The 26302-nt window shown below is 33.7% G+C and overlaps 3 protein-coding genes, 1 long non-coding RNA gene and 1 other non-coding gene across 13 annotated transcripts in view; 2 read left to right on the top strand and 3 right to left on the bottom strand.

Annotated features, from left to right (window-relative positions):
• Positions 1–11759, top strand: part of ss (aryl hydrocarbon receptor spineless) — a 168576-nt gene extending 156817 nt beyond the window's left edge. For 3 of the 4 annotated variants that reach the window (XR_016138421.1, XR_016138423.1, XR_016138422.1), the window contains 7 exons: positions 3637–3846; positions 5929–6223; positions 6447–6588; positions 6664–7131; positions 7342–8331; positions 9798–10081; positions 10222–11759. Coding sequence is in view for 1 of the 4 variants with exons in the window: in XM_089073114.1 (XP_088929240.1) it covers positions 3637–3846; positions 5929–6223; positions 6447–6588; positions 6664–7131; positions 7342–8245; positions 9798–10040 (2262 nt within the window). In the remaining 3 variants the exon portion in view is untranslated. The remainder of the gene's footprint in view (positions 1–3636; positions 3847–5928; positions 6224–6446; positions 6589–6663; positions 7132–7341; positions 8332–9797; positions 10082–10221) is intronic. The other variant, XM_089073114.1, reaches the window with a different exon arrangement.
• On the bottom strand, positions 2160–2231 carry TRNAM-CAU (transfer RNA methionine (anticodon CAU)). Its single transcript has one exon. It is a non-coding gene; the product is annotated as a tRNA-Met (tRNA).
• A 2459-nt stretch (positions 11760–14218) lies between the features above and the next one.
• LOC148937384 (uncharacterized) lies at positions 14219–14936 on the bottom strand. The gene is made up of 3 exons (XR_016138425.1): positions 14882–14936; positions 14489–14530; positions 14219–14346 (listed from the first exon to the last, which is right to left on the bottom strand). It is a non-coding gene; the product is annotated as an uncharacterized LOC148937384 (long non-coding RNA).
• An 818-nt stretch (positions 14937–15754) lies between these two features.
• RpI12 (RNA polymerase I subunit RpI12) lies at positions 15755–16911 on the top strand. 2 transcript variants are annotated; one of them, XM_089073121.1, is made up of 4 exons: positions 15755–15810; positions 15874–16080; positions 16301–16535; positions 16823–16911. In XM_089073121.1, the coding sequence occupies exons 2-4, from the start codon at positions 15948–15950 to the stop codon at positions 16845–16847; spliced, it is 393 nt and encodes a 130-aa protein (XP_088929247.1). In that variant the 5' UTR covers positions 15755–15810; positions 15874–15947; the 3' UTR covers positions 16848–16911. The 2 variants fall into 2 exon arrangements, with proteins under 2 accessions (XP_088929247.1, XP_011633024.2); XM_011634722.3 differs by lacking the exon at positions 15755–15810 and having other exon boundaries at positions 15817–16080.
• Positions 16912–17271: 360 nt separating this feature from the next.
• LOC105424479 (dipeptidyl peptidase 4 omega) overlaps positions 17272–26302 on the bottom strand; it is a 301174-nt gene continuing 292143 nt past the window's right edge. For all 5 annotated transcript variants that reach the window (XM_089073120.1, XM_089073119.1, XM_089073115.1 and 2 more), the window contains 3 exons: positions 23018–23178; positions 21742–21953; positions 17272–21621 (listed from right to left, as the gene is read on the bottom strand). In XM_089073120.1, coding sequence (XP_088929246.1) covers positions 21523–21621; positions 21742–21953; positions 23018–23178 — 472 coding nt within the window. In that variant the 3' untranslated portion in view covers positions 17272–21522. The remainder of the gene's footprint in view (positions 21622–21741; positions 21954–23017; positions 23179–26302) is intronic.

Below are 26302 nucleotides of genomic sequence, written 5' to 3' on the forward strand. Positions count from 1 at the left end.
TATGTGAAGATTAAAGTCAGGTAAATTATAATTATTACATCGCGGTAATTTTAGGGACATCGTGTTATAAATATAAATGTCCCGTCCAAATGTCCCGTCAAGTTGATATCCATCGTCCGTCAGAATAATATATTACGAACAACGGATCCTAGGTCCATAATTTTCTCTATATCGATCAAGAGAGAGAGAGAGACGTATAAACTGAACGCTACGAGCATCGAGGATGACACGAGGGCAAAAACGGGAAGAGGCCATCGGCATCGGACGTGGGATGTACGGCAAACCGAGCGGCATTATTTCAGAAAATATCTGATCGGCCGTGACGTCGCGTACCGCGGCACAAGCTCGCGTATGGCACATGTAGTTACACGTGTCCGACGCACTTTATCGCGCATAATTAATCCGGGACTAGTCTCTCCGGCGAGAGCGATGAGTCCATGCACGAGAGAAGTACAATTTTCTACGTAGCTCCAGTAGCACGGGAGAATTGATAAGAACTTGATAAGACACGTATTTGAAGCGACTTGTTGTACCTCTCCGTCACAATATCGCTCTCTTGTTAATTTTAAGATAAAAATTAACATCTAGCTAGATAATGTAAAATAAATCTGTTTATTTGAAAAAAAAAAAAAAAAGAAAATACGCAAGATAAAAAACGTGAACGAGGCAAGTCGCGCTCGCCGGGAAAAATATTTGTACCGCAGGTACGAGGATGCATCTCTAAATAAGTACTTTGCATCACTGAATCTCGTAACAGAACCCGAGCAGGTCGAACGTAGGAGCGAATAAGTGCAACGCGTGACTTTTAATCCGATAATCGGCGCCGTGCACACACGCATCCGCCGTGTCCCTCCACGCGCGTTCCGGCGTGTTCGAGTCCTAGGTCGAGTACAGTTCTAGTCCGAACACAGATAGAATTGATTCTTTCTCCATCGGCCATTACCTGGTCACGGCTGTCAGCTCGGGTGCTCGCACTCGCCCGGCGCGAATAATATAATAAATCACGCGGGTAGAGAGAACGATACGAGAGGCGACTTCCCTCAGCTATCCGAGCTACGTTTCCATACCGGTCATGGTGTTACCCCTGGTGTGTTCTCTCCCGCGCGCGCGCGCGCGCGCGCGCGCGCGCGCGCGCGCGTGTGTGTGTGTGTGTGTGTGTGTGTGTGTGTGTGTGTGTATTATACGTAGCTGTGTATGTTCGTGCCTAGGTGTATATCAGCGGCGCCGCGATCTCACGACTTCCATGTTTTCAGCCGCGCTCCTCGTCCTGGTTGCTGCTGCTGGTTATAAGCGACGGTAGCAACAACGACGACGCGAGAGAAAGAGAGAGCCATCGATCGTGCCTGCCACTTCTCATATTTTTCCACTTGAAATTGTTATGTAATTCCGCATGACGGCATCGATCGCCACGCGATTCGAAGAGCCTCCCCGCGACCAGGAACCCTAACGATACTATTACAGGGATTCAGTACTTTATAGTACTTCAGTTGACTTTAGGATTCTCTTTGTGATATTCTAACAATCTTCTCCCAATACTGTCTTTGAATAACATCCAAGTTATTTTATTATTTAAACAGATAATTTTGTTATTAGTAGCAAAGTGTTTTTAGAGTGGTAAAATTAATTTCTTGAATTAGGATCCAAAAATTGATTGAATTAGGGTTTTTGTTCCCGCAATAAGTAAATTTGATCAATATATGCAATTAATCCAATAAATTTCTAAATTAAAAAATGTCTTTCTGTTGATACTTTTATTAATATTAATTACTTATTTATTATCTCAATTAGTTTATTAGCTACTAATTTTATTAGCAAACAGGAATTCTGAAAAAAATCGTAAAATTAAAACTTGCACTAACGTAATGCTTGCTATATTGATATATAAGTAATAATCTATTTACGTTTATGCAAAACTTGAAGAATTATGTTCTTACGAGAGTGTAGACACAACAATATATTTATGAATACTTTTGTGATTATTTATTCACAAATTACATTTCTCGATGATTTAATTTCCAAAAAATTTTTTAAATAAGATCAAACGAGATAGAGGCTTGTATTTATAAAATAATAAAGAAAAGAAGAAATTAAATAAAATGAAAACACATTAAAGTAAAACATATAAAAATGTAACGTAAAAAATAACAAAAAACATACTCTAGCAGAGCGTGGTTTCGATCCACGGACCTCTGGGTTATGGGCCCAGCACGCTTCCACTGCGCCACTCTGCTGTTGCGATGAAGGTTCTTTATTGCATCTAATAGAAATCCTACAATATTTCATTTTATTAAGATTTTTAAAAATATAATTTATAATTGTGTTATTGTGTACCATCACAGAAACAGAATCCCTTTAAAAAATAGTGTAAATTTCGCTTCAAGAAGAGTAAAATGGTCTCATATAAAAAATCCAGATATACATTTGCATATGCTATATTATAAGTTAATTGATGTTGTTTTTTAATATATTTTTAAATATATTTTTTATTACTTACACGATATAAAAATATATTTTTTTATAATTTTTTATAATTTGGGAAATCTCAAAGTTTAACGTCTAATATGTAAAAAAGTTCATTTCTCTAAATTGTGAATTTCCTTCAATTTTCTATAACAATTTCATGAACACTAATAGATTTAAATTGATTGATTAAATCTACTTTCGAAAGTGTTTATCTTGATGTGGAATCGCTCGAGACATTTCGCAAATATAAGCATGTGGAAATTGGTCCTGGCTTGCTTTAGACAACTCGGACCGTCTTATGGCAATCTTTACTGTACGCACCGTGGTCCCCGTGTAAAAGTAAAATGTAAACGAGATTGCGACGAGGATTGACGCGAGGAAAACGGTAGTCGAAGACTTAATCGTAAATAATGGTCCGAAGTTCGCGCACGTTCGTGACACACGACAGAATGTATGCACGAATTCTTAGATTGGATAAACGCGAATGTCAGGTGTCCGCGAAGCAAAGAAACGCGAGCACTATTATTAACTCGTTTTATAGCCGGATGTATCTAAACTGCGAATAAACGAGCATTAATTATGTATGGACGCAATAAAATCCGTATTGCGCGTGTCTGAATAAGCGAATCTCACTTTTCGTTTTTATTATCTCCAACGTCGGCAACAAATCATTGTGATATATCGCCGTTCGATGTTTCATAGACGTAGCTCGCTGATAATGAAAATTGTAATAATGTCATATTTGACGACGTATTAGACCAAATGCGTAATCACACGTACGAACTTATATTTTTACATTCTGATTTAAATTCTCTTTAAAAATATAAAAGCACAATTATTATAGATGATTTAAATCAGTTCAGTTGAACTGTAAGATTAATGCAAAATATAAACTTGATAAAATCTATAAAATGGAATAAATTAAATTAAATAAAAAAATATTTCTTTTTATTTTTAGTAATAATTAAAATATACATATTTTTATCATATATGTAATATATAATAGTGTATAAAATTGCAACAAAATAGTAAGAAAAAAAAAGAATTGAAAAAAGATATGACTTTAAATAAAGCAAACATAAAATTTGCTATTGCAGACAATAATGAAAACAGACAACCGTGGAGTTTCTGATTGGCATCGCTAATTAAAAAACTGTTTTCTCTTTTTTTCAGTCTGACATTGTCCACCAGAGTGTCTACGAACTGGTGCATAGCGAAGACCGGGAGGAATTGCAACGGCAATTAATGTGGAATTCTTTTCTACCCGCTGAAAGTGCAAGTCTGCCGTTGCACGACGCACTTTCGCCCCAGCATTGTCATCTGCTCGAACGTAGCTTCACGGTTCGCTTCCGTTGTCTTCTCGACAATACATCCGGTTTTCTGGTACGTATATGTTGCTTTATGCCGCATCGTTTATTTTGTACCTCTGCATATTTTACAGTGTTCATGTTAAACGCACTGCAAATTTTCATAGAATCTAGTGACAAAAATGGATTTTTGGAAAATGTCTCAATATACGAAATATTTCAAAACCTTTCCAGCTCTCTCTGTTCATCTGAAATCTTCCCACCAATTAAAATTCAATCTTTTCATTAATTATATATGATATCAGACTTTTTGTTTTCAGTTTGATTTTGAAATTAAATAATTTTATATTTGAAATCAAAATCGAAATTTTGTTTTAATTTTGTATATAAATAAAACGTATCTTAAAATTTATTAAACAATGAATATCGATATGTACTCTAATTTATTCAATACGTATTTACCTATTAAAACATTTATCTGTTAAAATTTGCGATTATTGGAAAATTGATTCTAATCCTCATCTTTTTGTGAAAGTACATAAACGATCTCGAAATCTTTGCGGTGAATGCACGTAATTACAATAAATGGCATGTGCACCGGGTGCCTTGGTAAGGACCAAGTCAAGATGACGTTCCTTCACGGTTACAAAAGCGATGTGCCGGCATACAAAACAGTAATTAATAATTTCACTGTCATAAAGGGAAGAGGAGCGAACTCTCCATAACGCTGCCACCGCTTTCCCCCGCTCTCACGTAATTGCTTTTTTTTTCCTTCCATCTTTCCGTCCACCTTTTCTTCTCTTTCTTCGATTTGTTTCCTATTTACCCTCTCGACCTGCCATCGAGTTAAAAGCTGAAGATATTAGATTGTTGCGCACGACGTGTCGTTTTATGTCAACAATTTTTCTATAAATTTCACGCGAGACATTAAATTAATATAAAGATAATCGAATTAATGAAAATAGATGAAAATTTGTATCTACTGGAAAGCTAAACGCAAATTCATCGAGTACCAATGATACTTTCACCGATCGACACGAATGCCATTTGGTTTATATGATGAAATTATGGCGCGCGAGATTGGTTTCTCGTTTTCTCGCAATCACGATCATTCCCAGAGAAGTATCCGGTATTTAACAAATTTCCTGAATATTCCTGGAGGAATTTCGAGCAGCGCTTACATCAACGGTCTTAAATCTAGGCCGTGGGGCCGACATTCCCCGCGCAAAGCTGGACGTGTATAATCATAGGCCCAGCCAATGAACCGTGACAGCGCGGCGGAGATTGAAACGATAATTCGTCCGGACGGCCGAGCTGTCCATCGTTGGTACCGTTGTCCCGACGGCATTCGAGAAAAGGTATAAATCAAGGACCAAACAAAACCAGGCTCTCTCTCTCGGAGGAACGGAGGCACGGGCGGGAAAGGGGGGAGGGAGAGGAAGAGGGGCGGTCGGGCGAAGAGACGCGGCAAAACACTAATTATCTTACGGCAAACACACCGCGGATGCGCCGCAGGTATACCCGGCCCGTCGAACGCGGCCGGACGACGGCGGTATTATCCTGGCAAAGGACAAAGGCGCGAGAGAGCGAGAGCAGCAAGATCCATGGCACCGCGTCAAGCTCGCGAGAGTTCGGCGCAAAAACAGTGCCGCTTTGACGTTTATGAAAATGAAACTGTAATCGTAAAAGAGTTTACGGCGCGCGAGAGGCGCACCGCCACCGTCACCTCCTGCAGGATCTGCCCTCCCCTACGCGACGGGACGTACCGTCGATCTAGCTACCGTGAGCCTTCTGCCGGTTTTTTGCCGGACCCATCTACGTGAGACTGTTCTGTTACGAGTGCCTTCGATCTGTCACTCGTATCCGTCGCTGGACGCTGCCTGAGAGATTCTTATAAAAAAAATAAAACTACGAAAGAAGCAAAAAATGCTAAATAATAAAGTAATAATAATAATAATATTTGTAATATAATAATGTAAATATAATAATAAATAAAATATAATAATGTAGTAATATAAATTTGTAACAATATTATTTAAATTAAAAAGGGAGTAGTTGAATAGATAAGTAAGAGATAACACATTTGTTCTTTCTTCTTATTGTAGTTTTATGGTGTTTTTACCATTACTCTACAGACATTATGGATTATTTGTTGCAGCGTCTCGACATCAGGGGCCGAGTTAAAGTACTTCATGGGCAGAATCGGAAAACGGAAGAGCCACCTCTGGCCCTGTTCGCCTTGTGCACACCGTTCGGGCCACCGTCGCTTCTGGAGGTACCGCAGAAGGAAGTGATGTTCAAGAGCAAACACAAGTTGGATCTCGCGCTCGTGACGATGGATCAGAAAGGAAAGATGCTTCTAGGCTATTCCGACGCGGAACTAACGAATCTCGGTGGCTACGATCTAGTCCATTATGACGATTTGGCCTACGTTGCTAGTGCACATCAAGAATGTAAGTTTATTCATTATAAAAACTTTTAATTTTTGCAATCTAACATTTCGCAAGATTACAGTAACAAAAGCAATCTTGCTCAATGAATAAACAGTACAAGATAGAAATCTTGAATTTCTCGAATTTCCGTTATTCTTAATTAAAATCATAATAATTTAATAAAAATATTGAAACGATATTTATTTATAGAATTTTAATCGTTTTATTCCTTTTCTCCTTTTAGTATTGAAAACCGGTGCGTCAGGCATGATAGCCTACAGATTTCAAACGAAGGACGGCGGATGGCAGTGGCTGCAGACTAGCTCCAGACTGGTCTACAAAAACTCGAAACCAGACTTCGTGCTCAGTACTCATCGGCCTCTCATGTAAGTCTCATTACATTGGCGCTGATGAAAGCCAAGATGAACGGACGGCACAATACAAATGAGTTCGCATTCCAGGGAAGAGGAAGGTAGAGATCTGCTTGGCAAACGTACGATGGACTTCAAGGTGAGCTATCTGGACGCTGGATTGACCAACAGCTACTTCTCGGACAGCGATACTCTGACAGGATCCGTCATGACGCCGACGTTACCGGCGCAACCGGCGCCCCAGAGAGTGAACAGGCGATATAAAACACAGCTGCGCGACTTCCTGTCGACGTGCCGCAGCAAACGCACCAAAATCTCCGCGCAGTCGTCAGTGTCGCCACCGGTGACTCCCACAGTCGCGTCTGTGGATTATCTTGCGGCGGATACCAGCGCAGCAGCCGCGGTCGCTGCGGCGTACAGCAATTTGAACACGATGTATCCGACGCCATACGCGCCCACAGCAGTGGCGGCAAGCACTGATCCTTCCCTGACGACTTACATCGGTCACACAGGCAACTATCATCAGACCCTTTATCCAGCGAGTGCGTTAGATAACAGGTGAGTTGGCTGGGAACAATCCTGAAAAAAATTTTTTCTAATTTATCACAATATAAAACAAAAAAAAACTTGCAAAAAAAAAGGCCAAACTACTCTTAAACTACTTTATATAATGATCAGTCGTTATACAAAATCAAGAAAGTAAAATTAAAAAAATAATATATTGATAAAGAGAGAATTTGCAACTGAGTTTGTTCTTTTTTTATATAGGTATCTCACAGCTGCGACAGAGAATTTATTCCAATACAGGACGCTAGGATCGTATTATCCGGAGTATCATACTGGCACCGCGTACAATGGCTTCATCGACGTGTCGTTGCCTACGTACGAGACCCATCAATTGGCCAGTAAGACAGAGGAGAAACTCTATTGTCAACAACTCGGTAGCGGCGAGTCGCCCAAGTACAGTTACGTGGAGACGAGACATCCCGGAAGTGTTAGCGGTTCACCCTATGCCGCCAGTCCGGTGGCAAGCGCGTCCACGATGCATCCAGCGACAACCGATATGAACGTGGTGCGCGCCGGCAGCAGGCATTCCCTGGAGGGTGGCGCGTCGTCCAGCAATTCCGCCGGTAGTTCGCCAGTGACCGGCACGGCTAACGGTATGCTGACGCCAAAGATCGAGGATGTCAAGCCCGAGGTGTATGGCAATGAGGCGCCGCGGCAAACTGTGCTGATGTGGGGCGCGCCGCCGTCGCGCACACCACCCAGAAACAACGGCAGCTACAGTCCTCCGACGCCACATTCGACTCATTCATCCACGCATTCGACTAATACCACCGGTGACCCGCTGAAGTCGCTTGCGGAGATGAACTCCATGAACGGAGACTGTAAATGGCGGCAGACCTCGCCGACAGATCGGCAAGTGACTGCACCGAGTCCGCCAAGGAATAACAAAACGCAACCATCTCAACAGCAGCAACAGCAGCAGCAGCAGCAGCAGCAACATCATCATCAGCAACAGCAACAGCAGCATCAACAACAATATCCTGTCACGACGTCGCAATATCAAGCGGCCGCAGCGGCGGCTGCGGCCGCTGCCGCTGCCGCCAGCACCATCGGTTACACGCACTCTCATCCGGGCCATGGCGGACACGGGGAAGCGGGCTCCGAGGTATGGCAAGGAGTGCAACACCACCATCACTACCAGTACTATCCCTACCACCATCACCACCCCGCACCACCAAGGCACACGCCCCAGTGAGTGTCACTGCTGCCTCACAGATTTTATTATAATTTTCCATGTTGTTTCGAATAAGGTGATCAAATCCCTTAAAAAAACTAATATATACTAATTTTTTTTTAGTTCATATTTATGTTTATAAGATATCAACGTATAGACTCTTTAAAAATAAAATTTTACACATTTTTTGTTTTATTATAGTTTCTATTAAGTTAAATCGATTTAATCTCGATTTAATCTTGTTAAAATTATAATTTTTTGCTATATTTGTATTTAAAATGCAAAAATTGATTAAATCTTAAGAAAATAAAAATTTCAAAAAATTTGAAGTGTTCTTTTAAAGGAAGATTAATTGAGAAAATATTGGAGGATTGGTCATCTTGAATTTAAAGAATGAATGTGAAATGCTGTTACTATGTACGAGTGGCTTCAAATTGAAATAATTTCTGTTCATGAAAAAGTTAAACTCTACATACAAGACTTATTAGTTTTATGAGATATAAATGGAATTTAATATTATTTTCTGAAATCTTTTTTAAATATTATATTCACATCTTGAAAAGTAAGTAATATTGTTTATTACATTTCAAATCTATTATTAAATTGATTGTACAACGTTAATAATTGAATAGTATTTTACAATAAATACAAAAGCGTTATTGAAGAATAAAATAAATAAACTTGTGATTTATTTCTCTTAAATTAAATATTTGATAATTTTAAATATTTACACATCTCTATCGATTGAACAGACATTTTAATTATTAGCATACACCATTTTAATTATTAGCACCACAGTATAAAAATTTACTTATATTTTTATTAAGTAACAATTTCTATCAATAGACGCGATTTATTTTGTCGAATATACAACATGATTATTTTACCGATTTAGTATGTCGTGACAAGGCAAATGCATGATTAATTAAAAATTTATTTCTGCATCATTTTCTATATAATTTTAATGATTATTTATAAAACTCACTGCCACTATTATAAGAATCATAGTTTAATAACGAGTTCCATCAATATGATAACTCTAAATAGATGTTCAATAATATCATCAATCAAGAAACAAGTCAAACACGCAAGTATTACATAAAGAAACAATACTCTTCTTATGATTATGAAATCGTAACTGATTCAATTTTATTTTTCAAGAAAATAAATTAGAAGAATAATTTTCAAAAAATAAATAAGAAGCATAATAATAATTGAAAAAAAAAAGATAATTTAAGAATATTTTGAATGTATTGATGATTTTATAAGCGAAAAATTATTTAATGTCGGATTGTGAATTGAACTTTTACAATCATTTAATTTTTTAAATTCAGTTAGATCAAATGACTGAGAAAGTTACGTAATACTAACGTTAAAAAGTAGATTTCTTGTCGGGTTATTTGGTGCGTTCTATCGCTATCTGTAATGCGAGAAGCTTAATTTAGTACACGTAAGATAAGAGAGACCGTCCATTTGGTTGCAGCACGCCACCGTCAGCTGCGGGAACGGGGACGGGGGTGGCGGCAGGCATGGGCATGGGCACCGGGGCGGACAACAGCACCAGCAACAACAACAACGTCTTGTACCACCCTCCGCACCACCACCACGTGGTGGGATCATCAGCGGCGGCGGGAATGGGCCCAACTGTCCCACAGATTCCAAACCGGACGCCGGGAGTCCTTTGCTGTCCATCTCTGAGGTGACTAACACCCTGCTCAATCAATAGTCCCTTGGTCACTTCGGCGTCGCTCTACGTCAGTGATGAAGGTAACTTTATTTATACAATTAGACAATGTTAAGTGACAATGCGCAGTATCAAACGATTTAATTTTGAATAAATTAAATATATATAGTGGATAGATTAATATTTGTCATGCATGCATTCAATCTACATTCTGCATTTTTAGTTGCAGGTATCTCTGAAGAGATATCTCCCGAAGCGGATTCCAAAACGCGTCACTGTACCATACAGATAATGTCGATTAAAACAAATAAGGATATACGTATAGTACTGTAACATACTCATTACAAAGCTAATAACCAATCTATTATTATATATAACTTTCATTGCATTAATTTATGCGTACCGATACGTTAAGTGGATGTTCTTCAGGATTCACAGTTTGAGTCTGCATGTGACACTGATCGCAAGCTTGTGTGTACATAAAGAGCAGCGATCACACAACGTCTTGCGATTTCATTTATTCGCCGCTACAGGATGTAGCAATTGCTCGACGAGTAGCAATAGCACTCTATCACAGAACAGATAAAGAAATCCAACAAAACGATTCCTCGAAATAATGTTCTTTTTAAATTAAATATTGAAAATAAATGTTTATTTGAAATTAGCTAGTCTTTTCTAAAATATAAAATATAAAAATTTAACTTATCATGATATAAGAAATAATTCTCTTATCTCGTATTTATAAAATGAAATTCAAGAATACAAAAGCAAAATATTGCACACTATAAGAAGATAAGAATTTAGAGTAAATTATTATAATAAACATGATCTCATAATTTATTAATTTTTATTCTTATATTAATAAAAGACTGTGCTATTTTTATGAGTTACAAACACACATTCTGTTTCTGTTCTGCGATGGATTGAGAAATAGTGTAAAATGTGTAAAAGTGATCACTGTCCAGACAAATTGAATAAAATGGGACAATGAACGACATTCCTTTGAACCAAAAAGCGTCAAACGCTACTGATATCTACTGATATATCTGACAATGGAGAGCACAAAATTTGTCATTTCAATTGGGCTTTGAGCAAGCGCAACAAATGCGATTTAGTTTGTATTAATACCATGTCGATGTATTTGTATAATCTTACCCGTATTCTAATACTTTTGTATCCCGTGCTATTGCGTTTGTATAATTATTTTTCTTTTCTAAAAGAGAATATAGATTCTGTGATATGTGTTAGGTAATTTAAACAATGTTCTTCAAAGCGAAGGCGTACTCGAGTGTAATATTTATTGATATAGAATGGTGATAAGGAAACTCGTCCAGAAAAATGCGAACGATGTATCATGATACGAATTACAAATACGAAAACACAAGACGGTGATTCTTTTCTAAATGAAAATCGAAAGTATTTTGATTGACGAGAGATCGATTCTTGTAAGGATTGCATGCATTTCAAGGATACATACCGAGTAAGAAGTGATTTTAATGCAGGTTGTCATTATGATAAGCGAGTAGTCAGTCTTGTTCAAATAAGAAAAAAAAAATAGTATCCAACATACATTCCACGTATATATGTATAAGCGATCTCTCTCAGTTACATGCATGAAAATGGAATTCCTACTGGGATAAGAAATATAAAGTAAGTTCTCTTCCTTACGATAAATCTTTATTTTCCACTTTACATCACAATTTTATATAAAAATCGAGACCTCACCAAATATTTTAAATAAATTCGATATTCCTGCGCGAATCTTGGCTTCCTGCATATTTATTTCATAATTCACAACAATTAATAGAAGATTATTGATAAAAGAAAAAAGTGAACATTTCCGTTTAAATTAGTCAATTAATTTTATTACGATTATAAAAATAAAAATTTGTAACAGACTTATTTTATACAAAACAATATTGTGAGATAAAAGAGTTATTAAAAATTGTTTCTAAAATTCTAAAAGTATTTTATATGGCATTAAGAGAATACTATTTTATTGCATTTTGTTTAGCGATATTTGTTGAAAATATCTGTTGAAAATATAGGTATAAATTAATTTCAATAGAAAATGCTGAGTATATAAGAAATTTAGTATATGGAAATCTTTTATAAAATTTTCTGAATTCACTTTTACATTTTTAATTAATAGGTTACTATAACGGGAATATTAAATTATGTGCTTTTAAATTATTTAGTTCTTCTTTGAACGATGAGAATCTCATTGAACGATCAGATAAGAGGAAAGTGATTTATAGTCCGTTAATTCGGCTAAACTCGTCTTGCCAATATTTTGTTAATAAGTTTGTAATTTTTGTACTTAATTAATTTATACATATTATTTATGTATACGAGTAATTCGTGTTTAGCGACGCTAGATGGGCCTTCCAATAATTTTAAGCGCATTCTCTCTCTTTCTCATTTGCAAAGTCAAGGAATTCTCCGAAGACTCTCGTTAAAGAAAGAACTCAAAGAAGACTCTTAAAGAAGATCCGCGCGAATAAGAATATTATATACGAGCACAAAAAATGAAGAAAACTATTTTAAGATAACATTGAAAGAGCTATTGTTTCCATGCGCTTCTAAAAGAACATAATTTTGCATATCCGTAACTGCATATCAAAGTGGTAAAAAGTAAAGTTAAAAAGAGCGATATATATTTAGATATTCTCTTCCATACTTTTCGAATCATCACCATTATTTATTAACTATGATATAATAAGAGACGTATCAGGCGCGTTATACAAAAAGTAACGCCCCGTTAAGGATAATAAGCAAATTCCGTTTCCTACGCGTTTCATTTTTAACGCGTCGTACATTTTATATGTTCATATATACGAGATATATGTGTCTACATTTTTAGTATAATTGAAGTACTGGATGCAAAGATCAGGCAAGTACTTTGTTCGATCAATTGTATAAATTTTTATACGTTAACTAATAATGCACGAATTACACGTTTCAATATAATTAAGAAATAAAATGTTAAAAAATATATATATATAAAAAGAGTGCAAGAGTTATATTATTTATTTCCATAACTGGAAGAAAATGTCTTGAATATTTTGTTGTATTTCTACAATAACTACGATAAGTTGAACTTATCCCATATTAGATATTTGCATCCTAATCTTCGATTATCTACGAAACGTATCCACTCTACACTTTGATTGACTTTATAACTAAATGCAGCTCAAGATAACATCGAAACTTATTACTATTAGATATCTCGTTAGCTTACAGATATTTAAAACACAATTCCGAAATTAAGTTAAATATTTATAAAATAACAGTTTCAAAAACTAGATTGCGCATTTAAAAGATTCAGTTAAAGTAAAGTGTCTGCTTTTCAATCGTTAATTTTGATTCAACTTTAACTTGCTAAAGTCTTCCCAATGTCTTCTTCGTATATCCATCAACGCACAGATCTTGATCACACATATTTCTTCGAGATATGTTATAATTTTCAAGACATTTCTTCGAATGTTTTTAGATTTTTGTACAAAACATATGTAATCCGATTAGACATGATTGACTACTAACGTCAATATTTATCTATAATATTAATAAATATTTAGAAATTTAGAATAAAAGAAAAATGGAAGAGAAAAACATATCAAAAGAATAAGAACACGCTGATAGTAATTTGTTTCGATTCAAAGTCTTGTATATCCATATTTCTGACTTACACAGTTATATAGCTTGCGGAAAATATTTCTCGTTTCTCTGCAATATCCTTAAACATTAAGAAGCTACTATTATTATTATTATTATTATTATTATTACTGTAAGTAATCGAGTCTAGTCCATTCATTAAAAAAGCAAATTAGTAATGATATATAATAATATGTATGCTTACATTATGGTAATATTCTCGTCGTGAAGCTAGTTTAACTGACAATCTTATCAATAATAAGTTCTCTTGTGTGTCAACATGAGTAAGTTCTCTTGATGCGTCAACGTGTAAATGTAACTATAGGAAAGGATAGAATGATATATTCCAGTGAGACACGCATTGACAGTCGCCTCTATCTACATCGAGTTGATCACGAGAATATTTTTATGATCTAAGCATTAATGTATATTCATTGTATATTTGAAATAAGGTATATAATATAATATAACGAGCAGCATAAATTAAGATCATAGTCAGTACAGATTCTCAAGCAGCTATCCATATAGACCGAAAACACGTACCTTATTTTCCAACAATTGTCGCAGGAATAAAATGCAATTAAGCATGATTTCATTCGGCATGCTGCATGACAGCGAATGCGGGTAATCTCCCCGAAGAAGATCAGAAAAGTTCGCTTCTTTGAAAATTTTAGATGACTTCTGCGTGAAAGAACTAAATAGAAAAGTTAAGATTGATCCTTTTAAATGTCATTACATGAATAAAAAAATTATAAGTTCTTCGTTCGAGATTGATTTTTTTTTTTATTTTTACATATTATAATGTTATTTTAAAGTAATATACAAAATATACTTACTTAACAAGGAGATATAATTTTACGAAAATTGAAGAAGCAAAACTAAAAAGTATAGTTAAAATATCATTTTAAAACTTTAAAAATAACATTGTTTAATATGAAGTATTTTCTAGAGAATTTTTATATAATATAATATTTTATTTATTTAAAATTCTTCATATTTTTGCATTATATTAAATATTTTAAGAAATTATCAAATGTTTATGTATTATTTTTTTTGTCATTTGATTAGAAACTGAATAAAAATTTAATTTTTCTCGCCAATTATATCTAAATAAATAAATAAATAAAAAGCTAGTACATGCTTAAATAAAAAAAGTACAGACATAATCTTTCAAACGAAAAAATATATCATAAATTGTTGGACTTATCAGCATAATATTTACTACTTACTTAGTTATTTTTGCAAATGATTTTATTTTATATGTCTAAATATATCGAAGTCGAGTAACAGTACCATGCCAAACCGAATTTTGAATCTTGATCACTCCATCCATTTTTCTCTGATATATTATACCTTATAGGATCTAGCTATTATTAACACCATTGCTAATGATAAGTTCTACAAATAAAATTTAAAAACTGTATCAAATGTTTATATATATGAAATAAATTATGATAATGCAATAAAATTAGTGTTTTATCAATTTCTATATCTCTAATGTCTTTATAATTAGCTTTCTAAAGACTACTTAGATTATTAAACAATTACTAAATTTAAAATGGTTACAAAGCAAAGAGAGAAAAAATAATAAGCAAAATTTAGGAAATATTGAAATATTCTTTCATATAACTTCAAACTTCAAATTCGTATTAATATTAAATATTCTATTAAATATTCTATATCCTATTAATATTAATATTAAAATAAAAATAATTTGAAGAATCACGTTCTTAGAATTCTAAATTTGAAAATTTTAATGCAAAAATCAAATTAAAAATTGACAAAATATTAAAACCTAATTGGAAAGGAGATTGCACTATTTTTTATACCGATCGTCATCACGATTTTGAGAATTTAAAATTTTAAATCGCAATAATTTAAATTCTTGAAATCAATAAAATATTAGGACATAATTAAGAACAAAATAATGTTGTAATAAACAATTTTACAATATAATGAATATCTTACATTATTCTTCAAATATAATGAATATTTTACATTATTCTTCACTGTTAAATTTCGCGCGTTTCTCGCATAATGTATTCAGTGTTGCCCTCTTACATTTATTCTCTACACTCCCATAACAATGAGTCTGTTCTTTTTAGCTGCACTAGTTCAGAATTTATCTGTCTTCTTCCAGTAAGAAAGAGTACAACCAAAGAGTTCAGCCAAAAAGAACAACCAGTTCAGCGAAAAAGAACGGGTCTAATCAGTTTAGCTTTGGATGTGTAACTTTATTTATAGGTTATATTATTTAATTTAACTTCATCGATTGAATAGTGTGAATTTTATACGATGGCAAATAATAAAAACAGTTGTTTTATTACTGCACCTGGCTTCTGTCCGGATTGTGGTTCAATTTTACCTTTGCTTGGCAAAAGAGGAGAAATTACATGTTACACATGCAAAAGAGAATGGGGTTCCGATGGTATATTTTATACATTTTTTAGTTAAAAAAGATAATTGACGGCAAAGAAAACGATAATTAATATTATTATTATTGTATAATAATTCAAGAAATTTTATAAAGTATTTTAGAATCATTCGCGCAATTATTTATCTAATATTATATATGATATATATATATATATATATATATATATATATATATATATATATATATAATTAGTTTCTAATCTTATTTTTAGCTTCTTCTGTAATAGAAGTTTTCGGCAATATGGAAATGACACATACGATTCCTTTTAATACTAAACATACTTATGCATCTGCCAAAGAAGCCAATGACAGCGATGATGATGCAGAGGGACCAGTTGTAGAACGACGATGTCCTCAATGTCAAAATGATAAGATGTCCTATGCCACATTGCAATTGAGATCTGCTGATGAAGGGCAAACTGTATTTTATACATGTACCAAGTGCAAGTATGTATCCATGTATAACAATATTATTAACATCGTATCGAAATATTGGTAACATAGCAGAATGCTTATAATTATTGAAAATTTTTGTATTGAGATTGGAATATACTTTTAAATATTACTTTTAAATACTGGAATATACTTTTAAATCTAAAAGAATAATTCAATCTCAATATGAAGTGGCCAACAGTTGTAAAATAAATTCTGCAAACACAGCCATTATACTTTTTATATTAAACTTTTCTGTTGCTTGTAACATCTTGTTAATGTATAAATCATCTTCTTTGCAGATTCAAGGAAACAGAGAATTCTTAATATAACAGTGTTATGTATTTTAAGAAATATTTTTATGTATATAATAAATACATTTCTAAAGGTTTGGAAATGATTTATTGAATTTATCTAAACTAAATTAAAATTCAAAAATAAGTTCAAGATCTTGTTTGACTGTATATGCCATGATTCTCTCTATTGTCTGTAAAATACATTTCTATCTTCTTTTTTGGATGAAGGTAAGCATTAGATTTTTATTAAAAGACAAAATTAAAGAAATAGAAAATTCTAATATTTCGTAGTATATATTATACATATTTTGTATTTTGTATTTTATACATATTTTTTTATTAAAATGTGTGTGATAGCAATTCATTACTTATAGACTTTGTTTTGTTTACTATCCCTGCATATAATTGCACATAGCAAGCAGGATAGTTTTTGAGATTCATATAAATACTCAACCTTAATAAAACATAGAGCTTTATTTATAATACACTCAACAAATAGTGGTGAAAGAGAGTACACTTGTCATAATTTCATAACTCTACTGGGTCACAATGTCTTCTTTCTAACAATACTCTGTTACCTTAATTAAGTGTTAAGTAAGTAATTTTGTATATACAATGCGCATGTCGTCGGGATAAAAGTTAACAATTATTTTAATAAATTCATCTTGATCCACTCTCAAAATTGTTACAGTGGTCCTTGCATTAAAAAACTTTTTAATAGAGAATTTGTCGATAGTTTCTTATTTATCCTATATATGCATTTACACATTGGCACTAATATCTGCCCATGGTCTAACAATAATAAGAAGTAGATATGCTATCTCATGTTAAGGAAAAATGTCTCAATAAACTAATTATTGCACTTTACATGCATTTGTTACATAAAGTATAGAAATATAAGTTATATAAAGTGATTGTAATTGCACTTTCTTAACACTCTGGTATACCCACAGAAGTTAAAATAGAGAAATGAAATTTATAACTAAGAGACGCGATCAATGTCTGGAACGTAAGAATTATTCTCTTAAACAATTAAAATGCGATGGACATAAATTTTTCTAGAATAATCACCTATCTTCGAAGAAGATTCAATTGATTTTATCTTGAATTTGAAGCATTTTACAAGTCTTTACAAAAATTGTAAATTTAAAAAATAAAAAATTAGATTTACTAATTCACTATATAATTTCTTTCAAGTTATTTAATATGTTTAATTAGCGAAATATTAATAGTGCTCTATCTTGTAGAATCTGAGCCATCCATTCTTATTTCAAGATCATTTTAAATGATATTTTAAAATGTTAATATTATTCTCTATAATTGTGTGATTTATGATATCTTAAGTATGTACTTAAGATATTATAAATACAAGAATTGGCTAAATAACGACCTTTTTTTAGTATTTATAAATAATATTATTTTTCTCATAGTGAAATCAACTTCAAAATTCTCGAAAGATAGGATTTTATTATCACGACTCGTTTGAAAGATTTTATATATTAAAATAATATTGGAATCAATATTTTTATAACAATGCGGTTATCAAATACGTTACTCTTATACTTCGAAATATTATATATTCCATAGCATAAAGTATATATATGTTTTATAAAAAACATGTATTAATAACTTGCGCATATATATATATATATATATATATATATATATATATATATATATATGCTTTTATTAAATATTCTTTTTTAAATATTCTTTTTATGGAAATGTCTTTGTACATATTATTTTTATAGTGAAATGCCTCTCTCAAAACGTGCAACGATTTGCAGAGGTACAAAAAATAATATGTATGTATTATGTATGTTACTTAACTATAGATCGTTACAAAACATTGCTTTCATGTATATTCTCATTGTTTCTGAAAGTATAATTTGATTACCATTTTCTATATAAATTTCGTCGTTCACCATACAGCATTTTACATTGTCGCACTTTCATCAAAATTACGAACATTACAACAGTTGATCATAAAACAGTTGTGAAAATATATTACGCATCAAGAACATTTCTAAATACATTTCAAAAATTGATTGGCTCAACTCCCACACTTTTGTGTATGCAAAATTTTGATTTTCGTATATTAATTGGTTACATTGTCGGCGAATGTTGTAAAGACAAGATTGTGCTTATACAATACCCTTGTTTCATCAAGACCTGTTTGATTAACATATATATATAATACATTATATATATATATATATATATATATAATGTAACAGTAATGATCTAATGATCATTAATATCACGTATTAGAATAATCAATACTAATTGGCTACTTTATACATAAGGATGTTATATTTTCACTGAGTATTCCAGAGCCTTAAGATAACATATATGAGTTCAGGAAATTTATTTTTGCATTAAGATCATAATCATTTAACGTATTTTTCATATTAACTATTAGTTCATTATTGAAATGTTAAGTGTCGTATTTTAATCAATTGGCAGATACAGTTTTGAAATACAAATGTGAACAATTTACGCATCGCGTTGAGTAGGCCGTAATAATTGTTACATTCCAGAATATCATCGGTAATATTATTGTCGAAAGATGTGTGCAATACACAATAACATACTTTGTTTTTTTATCATCAGAAGAACATAATAGGAAATATATATATATATTAAAAAATTTCAAAATCTTCATGTAAAAAAAAGTATTAATTTGTGATTAAAAGAATCATTTATATTTCATAAACTTAAAATAAATTTCACACTATGAGTATCAAGTGATTCATTCTTGATTATTTCTATTTCTTAAATTAATATTTTTTTTTACATGAAGAAATTTTTGAAATTTTTTAATTTTTCATCAATTTTAGTATTCTGATGAAATGTGTTATAAAAACAGAATATTTTAAAATCTTATTTTTTTACTAGAAGAAAATATAAATTTAAACCATATCGGTCAAATTCGATCGCTTAATATTTTTATTGTTAAGGCTCTTGACTTCTCAGCTAAGAACTCCGTGCTGACGATGCAATATTGCAATAAAAATTAGAAATTAATTCATTCTTGTTCATCTTGTCTGTTCTTATTCTTGTCCTTGTTAATCTTATTAAATGATGTATTGATGGACGAAATTTTTTATTGCATCTAATCATTATATGCTTAATTATGCAAATGTGACTTGTCTCATATTTAGCAAATTTGTAAAAATGGACGGCAATTAAAGTTATCTTCAAATTTTATATATAAAAGCATATTTTTCACTTCTTTCAATAATTGTCAAACTTTACTTATGTATTTTTCTATCCAAATAAGCTTTATTTCATCAGAATTTTATTGATTACTAGACATTACAAATGTGCGCTGCGCGTATGCCATTTATCTTTTTCAACACAAGAGCAAAAATTAATACAATACTATTATATTATTATACTATTATACTATTATACTATTATAATACTGTTACACTATAATATTTTTTTTTTAACTTCTTGATACACAATTGTCAAAACGATCCTCGCTGTGAAATCAATACAATAACAACTATTCATGAAGTTAGCGCAGCGAGAGAACCAATCAGCATCGCGGAAAAGCGTCATAATAAACTTCAAGAATTTCGAGTGATGCGAGATGCATTGATTTAACATGTCTTTTTTTAGAAAGAAGGATCAAAAAATCAAGAAAAAAAAATAGTAGCCATCCATTTTCAAGTGTCTTAAAGCCATCTCAAATGTCGTCAAATATCTATTTGCAAATTACGTGCAATAAATTTTACTGTCATTTTTTTGCTTATGACATTATGAATATGACCGCAGTGATTAGTCAGGAGCCTTAAGAATACCATATTCATTTTGTAAAATCATGAATTATTTTATATTATATACTTTAATTATTTAAATATTAAAACATTTAATATATTTTAAATATCAATTTTTTATTTTAATATTTTTTTAATTCATATGTTAAAAGTGTGAATGCATATGTGTGTATGTGTGTATGAGAGCATAAATTTAATTCATTATTTTTTTCAAAAATATTAAGAAGTCTCATCTCTCATGATAGTAACTGAACTCATATATGTGAACATTTTGATATGTTAACTTAACGTCGCGTCGTGAATGCGGTTATAATAAAAAAAGATTGAATAAATTTAATGTATAAATATGAAATATTTTATTCCAGATGGTCAAATTATTGATGGTCTACGCAATTAATTTAAATTTAGAAATGGAACATTTTGACCATCTAGGAAATAATGTGAAATTCGCGTGTTGGTACAACATTTGTACAATGTCTGTGCCAAGATAATCTGCGCTGCGAATTTAAGTACGAGTTGCAATGATACGGAATACACTCTAGTACTTTGTGAGGTCCGACAAGGCGCCGTTATTAGGCCTTCGACACACCATTTGATCGGGTACTTTAAAAAATGTATCAAACATGTTTTTTTTTTTTACAGACTTGTCCTGCGTAATTCCGTGACGACACTGATGCCTAATTAATTCTACCTCTTCTCACATTTTATGTTCTCTCTCACACTCTTCCTTTTTCACTATTTCTCTCTCTCTCTCATCCTTCCAATCCTCCGAGCCAATCTCACACCGCTATGTACATTCTCTAAATGCTCATATTACATATCGTACATAAACTATGTACACTTGATAGAATATTTACAAGTGGTAAGTGTGAGGCAGGTGGTGTACAGCATCTAGATTGTCATCACTATTCCATGTTCCGATCATGATGACGTCTGAAAGCATTCATCCAGGAAGTTCTCTAACGAATGGTACAGATGTGCTCGTGACTGGACGATACCGTGATCTTCATCCGTGTACGTCTGCAATACAAAAGACTCGCAAAGTTACATTGTTGATGTTTATTTAGATCACTTCTAATTTGGATTCGTCTGAAACGCCATAAGATCGTTTAAGTTCCCTTATCGAGAACGGAAACGTACCTGTTGTCTGAAGAGAATGTCTTTCTGTTCCAACACCTTCGCGAGCATAAGCGACTGCTGATAGTGCACGTTGTCGTCTAGAGTTCCGTGAATCAGATAGTACATCTTGTTCTTGATGTTCTCGACTTTATTTAACAGCTGGCCTTTTTCGTAGCCTTGCATATTATCAGCGACGGTTGGTAAACCCATAAACCGCTCGGTATAAATCGAATCTGCAATTACACAATTAACACGGACGTATTAGTACGAGCAGCGTAGTGAGGGTAAAAAAAAAAAAAGAAAAGGGCGAAAAGAGGGGATGATTTCACGCCGTCATGTGGCGCGTAATATCTTATGCAGAAATTACACAAGTGTGACGCCGCGCATAAGTCGTTTCAACATCATCCTGTAAATCACGTGTAATTTTTCTCGCGTGCTCTAATAAAAGGAGGTAAATGCTGACACGAATTTAAAGCAGTTGAAAAAGTAATATTAAAGCTGCAGTGGCGCGTCCTTTCCGCAGAGCGCGCACTTTTCTTCATTAAAAACGCCGGTACGTAAGAAATTCTTAGACAAATCCGAGAGCCAAATGAGCTTAGCATAAGTCATTTTAAGTAAGCCGCATTCTCCGCGAGTAAACTTTCTTAACAACTGTTCGTTTATAGCGGAGAATGCCAAGCTGGAAAAATTTTGCTCCATGTGTGATACTAATTAATGTCGCAGCAACATCGGACAATAAGGACAAAAAATACCGGTTTCGGTTAATTACGTTTCCTATTCTTGTTCTTTATTATATATTTAAGTCTAATTAAGCGCGGAATATAAAACAAGCTATTCATCAAAATTAATCCAGCTTAAGAAAAGAATACACAAACAAGATTCTGATTGATTTAAATATAATTACCGTGCACCGAATGTAATTTCCTGCTTTAGCTTTAATTTTTTATTACCGTCTGATAAAGTTTCAACGAAAAATGTAAACTCTGTTTCCATAACTTTAATGTTATAAGAACCTGATCCTGACAGCAAATATTTTCTGGCTTTTGCACCGTTGTTAATTTTGTGACAGTACTTGTAAGGCACGATCTATCATTTTATTCTCTCGTCAAAATTTTATTTTATTTTTTTTTTTTTTACATCTGTTATTAATGCCTTTTGACTGCACGCCGTGTAATTCGTTAAATTACAAAGAATACTTGTCGCAAATGATTCTAGTTTCTAAATTATTTTCGCTCTCTTTGAAGTAAACACACTTTACGCGCTATTAATTCGGTCTATTAATTAGTTATCAACGTACCGTAAAGAGCCCAATCCGTAACTGGCGCGACGGACATGCCGCACTTGAAGACGCCTTTTAAGTCCATGGCGAGCGTCATGCCGGTCGCGTATCCACCATAACTCCAGCCCCATATCGCCGTTCTCGTACGGTCAATGAAGGGTAATTTGTCCTGTAGATACCTGCAAGAAAAGCAAAGAAAAGATTCGAATCAATATCGTTGAAAATACGACATTGAAGCAGAGAGATGTGGCTAAAATACGTCATCTACACAGATTATCCATGAAATTGATTAAGGTCGGATCGCACCAATATTATTTTGATTTTAAGCAAGATTTAAACATGTACTTTTATCCTTATTTCTGAATAAATAAAGATAAATCTAAATCGTGCTTAAAGCAAAAATAATATGATGTAACCGGGTCTAAATGACTTTAAAAATTTCATTACAATATCTGTAATATAATATAAGAGAAAAGGAAAAAGAGCAGACATATATAAATTTTTATAATTCTGAAATAATCTTCTGAGCAACTCTTCATAATTTTCAAAACAATTTTGCGAGTCGCAAATTACAAGACAGATGTGACAATACATAAAAGAGAAAGGATACATTTACGGAAACAAGGATCTTCCTATTTACAAATTTGAAAATATCAAAAGGAATGTCTATGATGGTTTCTTTTGTCTCCATTTAGGATTATGCAGAAACGAGATCATCCTATGAGATTACCCTCCTTTGCCAGAGAATGCCGCAGCGCTCATAAAAAGACAATCACCTTTCTCGCTGAAGAATAGGATAGTCGAGCACTTTGCGATAAGAATCGATGAATACTTTGTAATTTCTGCTTCCTTCCCTCCCCGTATCCTCCATTATCTCGTGTGCACTCGACGCGATTATACGTGCCACCAATGTGCCTTGTGTGTTGTGTGTGAAGAATATGTAGCATGCTATCCATGGAATCGTGTATCACGCAATTGCAATTTTCTGTAGCAGCGCCGTTGCAATTATCGAAAAAAATTTTCAGAAAATCCAACTCCCGCGCATTCTCAATAATTTTACAACGTTATTTTTTTTACATCAAGTTCTCTCACAGAAAACTGATGAATAACGTTATTAAATTAAGAAATACCACTTTGTCGAATTGCCTACATATTTAATGCCTTTGCTTTGAAATGCAAATTCAAAGTTGCTTTAAAAATATTAATGTGAATTGATCATATTGTTGAAATTATGGAAATTTGCGTATAAAAATATTTTAAAAAGGAATTAAATTTCAAAGCGGCGATACAAAAATCTGACAACAATATCCGCGTTTTGCATTTAATTTAAAAAACGGGACAATGCCCCGCCAGCACTTTTCCCAATTACCGGCGTGTTTCGACGTTGTAAATCAAAAAGGGGTTTCGGAAAAAGGTTCGGCATTCAGTCACAATATCCTCGGAGAAAGGTCAACTGCAATTTGGACGAGGAATCCACGGACAAGGGAAGGGATGTTACCTCTGGGACATCCCGTGTATCCCAGACCGTCTCCCAGATTGAGCGCCGCGTCTCGCCTCATGATTTCCGGAAACCTGAGTGAATTCTGCGCGCGAAGTGCCGCGCGTTACCCTCCCTCCCCGGGCAGGGAGGAGGGAGAGAGAGAGAAATTCGTATTTCTTTCGTTCCAATCTTTTCAGGCTATTGTCTCTGGCATCTCTCGTGTGTTCGATAATAATGGCCCCGGTGGGATCAGCGCCCACACCGGTCGGCCACCCGGCCAGCCGACCACCCCTAGAAAATAGTAAATGCTCCTCGTACGACGATGCGCGGCAGATTTCGTTTCTTCCTCCCTCTTCTCGTTCTCGGTGAAATTTATTTACCTCGTAAATCGACCGGCGGTACGTTGAATTCTATTTCTTCCCATGAGAAAAAAAGAAATGACGGGGGGAGGGAAAAAAAAGGGAAAGAAACGAGACGAGGGAAGGAAAGGGAAGAAACCTCGGACCGAGGTGCTCGTGTTCTCCTCTCTTTCGTTTTGCGACTCGTCCGTTACGTACACCCTAGGATACGTATTTCGGTCTCACGAAATTCTATCGGCATTTCCCGTGGTTTCCTTTGTCTCTCGTTGCTCGATGGTTGCCTATCGAGCAGCGATCCGCTGCGCGAATTTTCAAGGCGAGTTTTTGCTCGCTGCTTTGAATAAAAGTCGCGTGTACGTTGAATCCTTAAATCATTGGAAGATTTCGAGGAAATTAAAAACAAAATTGGTAACGAGCGCGACGAAAATAAATTCTAGAGAATGAGATAAATCCTTAAATCGCAATTATAAGGGATGATAACATGCCCATTATCTAGAATATTTTTTTTTGTTTATTATATATAGCCAGAAAAATTATTGTAAAAAATTGTACGGTTTTCATGAATTTTAAAGAATATTATATTAATTACTTTTAATAACATTAAATTTAGGATCTTACCTTTTGCGAGCTTAAGAAATATCGTAACAAAACAATTGGATTTTTTAAATATTTCTAGAAATCTTTTTCTTTTTCAAACTAATTGACAAACTATGCTTACTGTTATTAATGTCATACTACTTAATTAATGTCGTACTACTTAATTTTATATGTTTTTTTTCTTATAATCTCTTTTGTCTGTATGCAAGCGATTGCTACTAATTATTCCGCATATACATTTAATTATCTCATTTTACGACACTCAATCTCCAGATCAACTACGCTTGCACGATTCTTCCCCTTCAGAGCAAAACGATTGTTAGTCGCTTTCCCCTTCTTAAAGGATCATTACGCTTATGAGGGGTGCGTTACCAACCCTAAGAAGATTTCTAGATTTCAATGCCGCTTACGTTACTCGTTATTCACCAATTAAGCGGGCGAGGAAACCAGAGGGACAGACCAACAGCGACGAGTTGGTTAATCTGGTTAGTCGCCTCGATGACGAAACAAAGACTTGGCAAAAAGGAAACAAAAGGGAAGGGTTTCGCGAAGAGTTGACGCACAGAGGGAGGATGGTACCTAGCGCAAGGGATGGGCAGGAAGGACTACGACCGCGGGTTGAAGAGAGTCGGACGATTCCGCAATCGTTTGGCTCGCTTCCAATCTCACTTTTTATAAGCCGGACGATGCACCGGCAAAACACCGTGGTTAAAATAGAACACTTGCATCTTCGTGAATACTGTGTAACATCAGCAATTAAACGTATACAATCTAAAGAATTAAAAAAATTTTATTTTATTTAATAAATATATTAATATTTATTAAATATAAATATTTGATTGATATTTAATATTTAAAAATTTTTTT

This window comes from Pogonomyrmex barbatus, unplaced genomic scaffold (genome assembly GCF_055798465.1).
Source record: "Pogonomyrmex barbatus isolate J1 unplaced genomic scaffold, ASM5579846v1 scaffold14, whole genome shotgun sequence".
Taxonomy (NCBI): Eukaryota; Metazoa; Arthropoda; class Insecta; order Hymenoptera; family Formicidae; genus Pogonomyrmex; species Pogonomyrmex barbatus.

Bases quoted from the DNA above. Each gene is read 5' to 3' on its own strand.
- RpI12 (XM_089073121.1), top strand. From the start codon at position 15,948: ATGGCAAATAATAAAAACAGTTGTTTTATTACTGCACCTGGCTTCTGT. The intron at 16,081-16,300 runs GTATATTTTATA...TCTTATTTTTAG, and splicing joins AAGAGAATGGGGTTCCGATG to CTTCTTCTGTAATAGAAGTT. The intron at 16,536-16,822 runs GTATGTATCCAT...TCTTCTTTGCAG, and splicing joins TATACATGTACCAAGTGCAA to ATTCAAGGAAACAGAGAATT.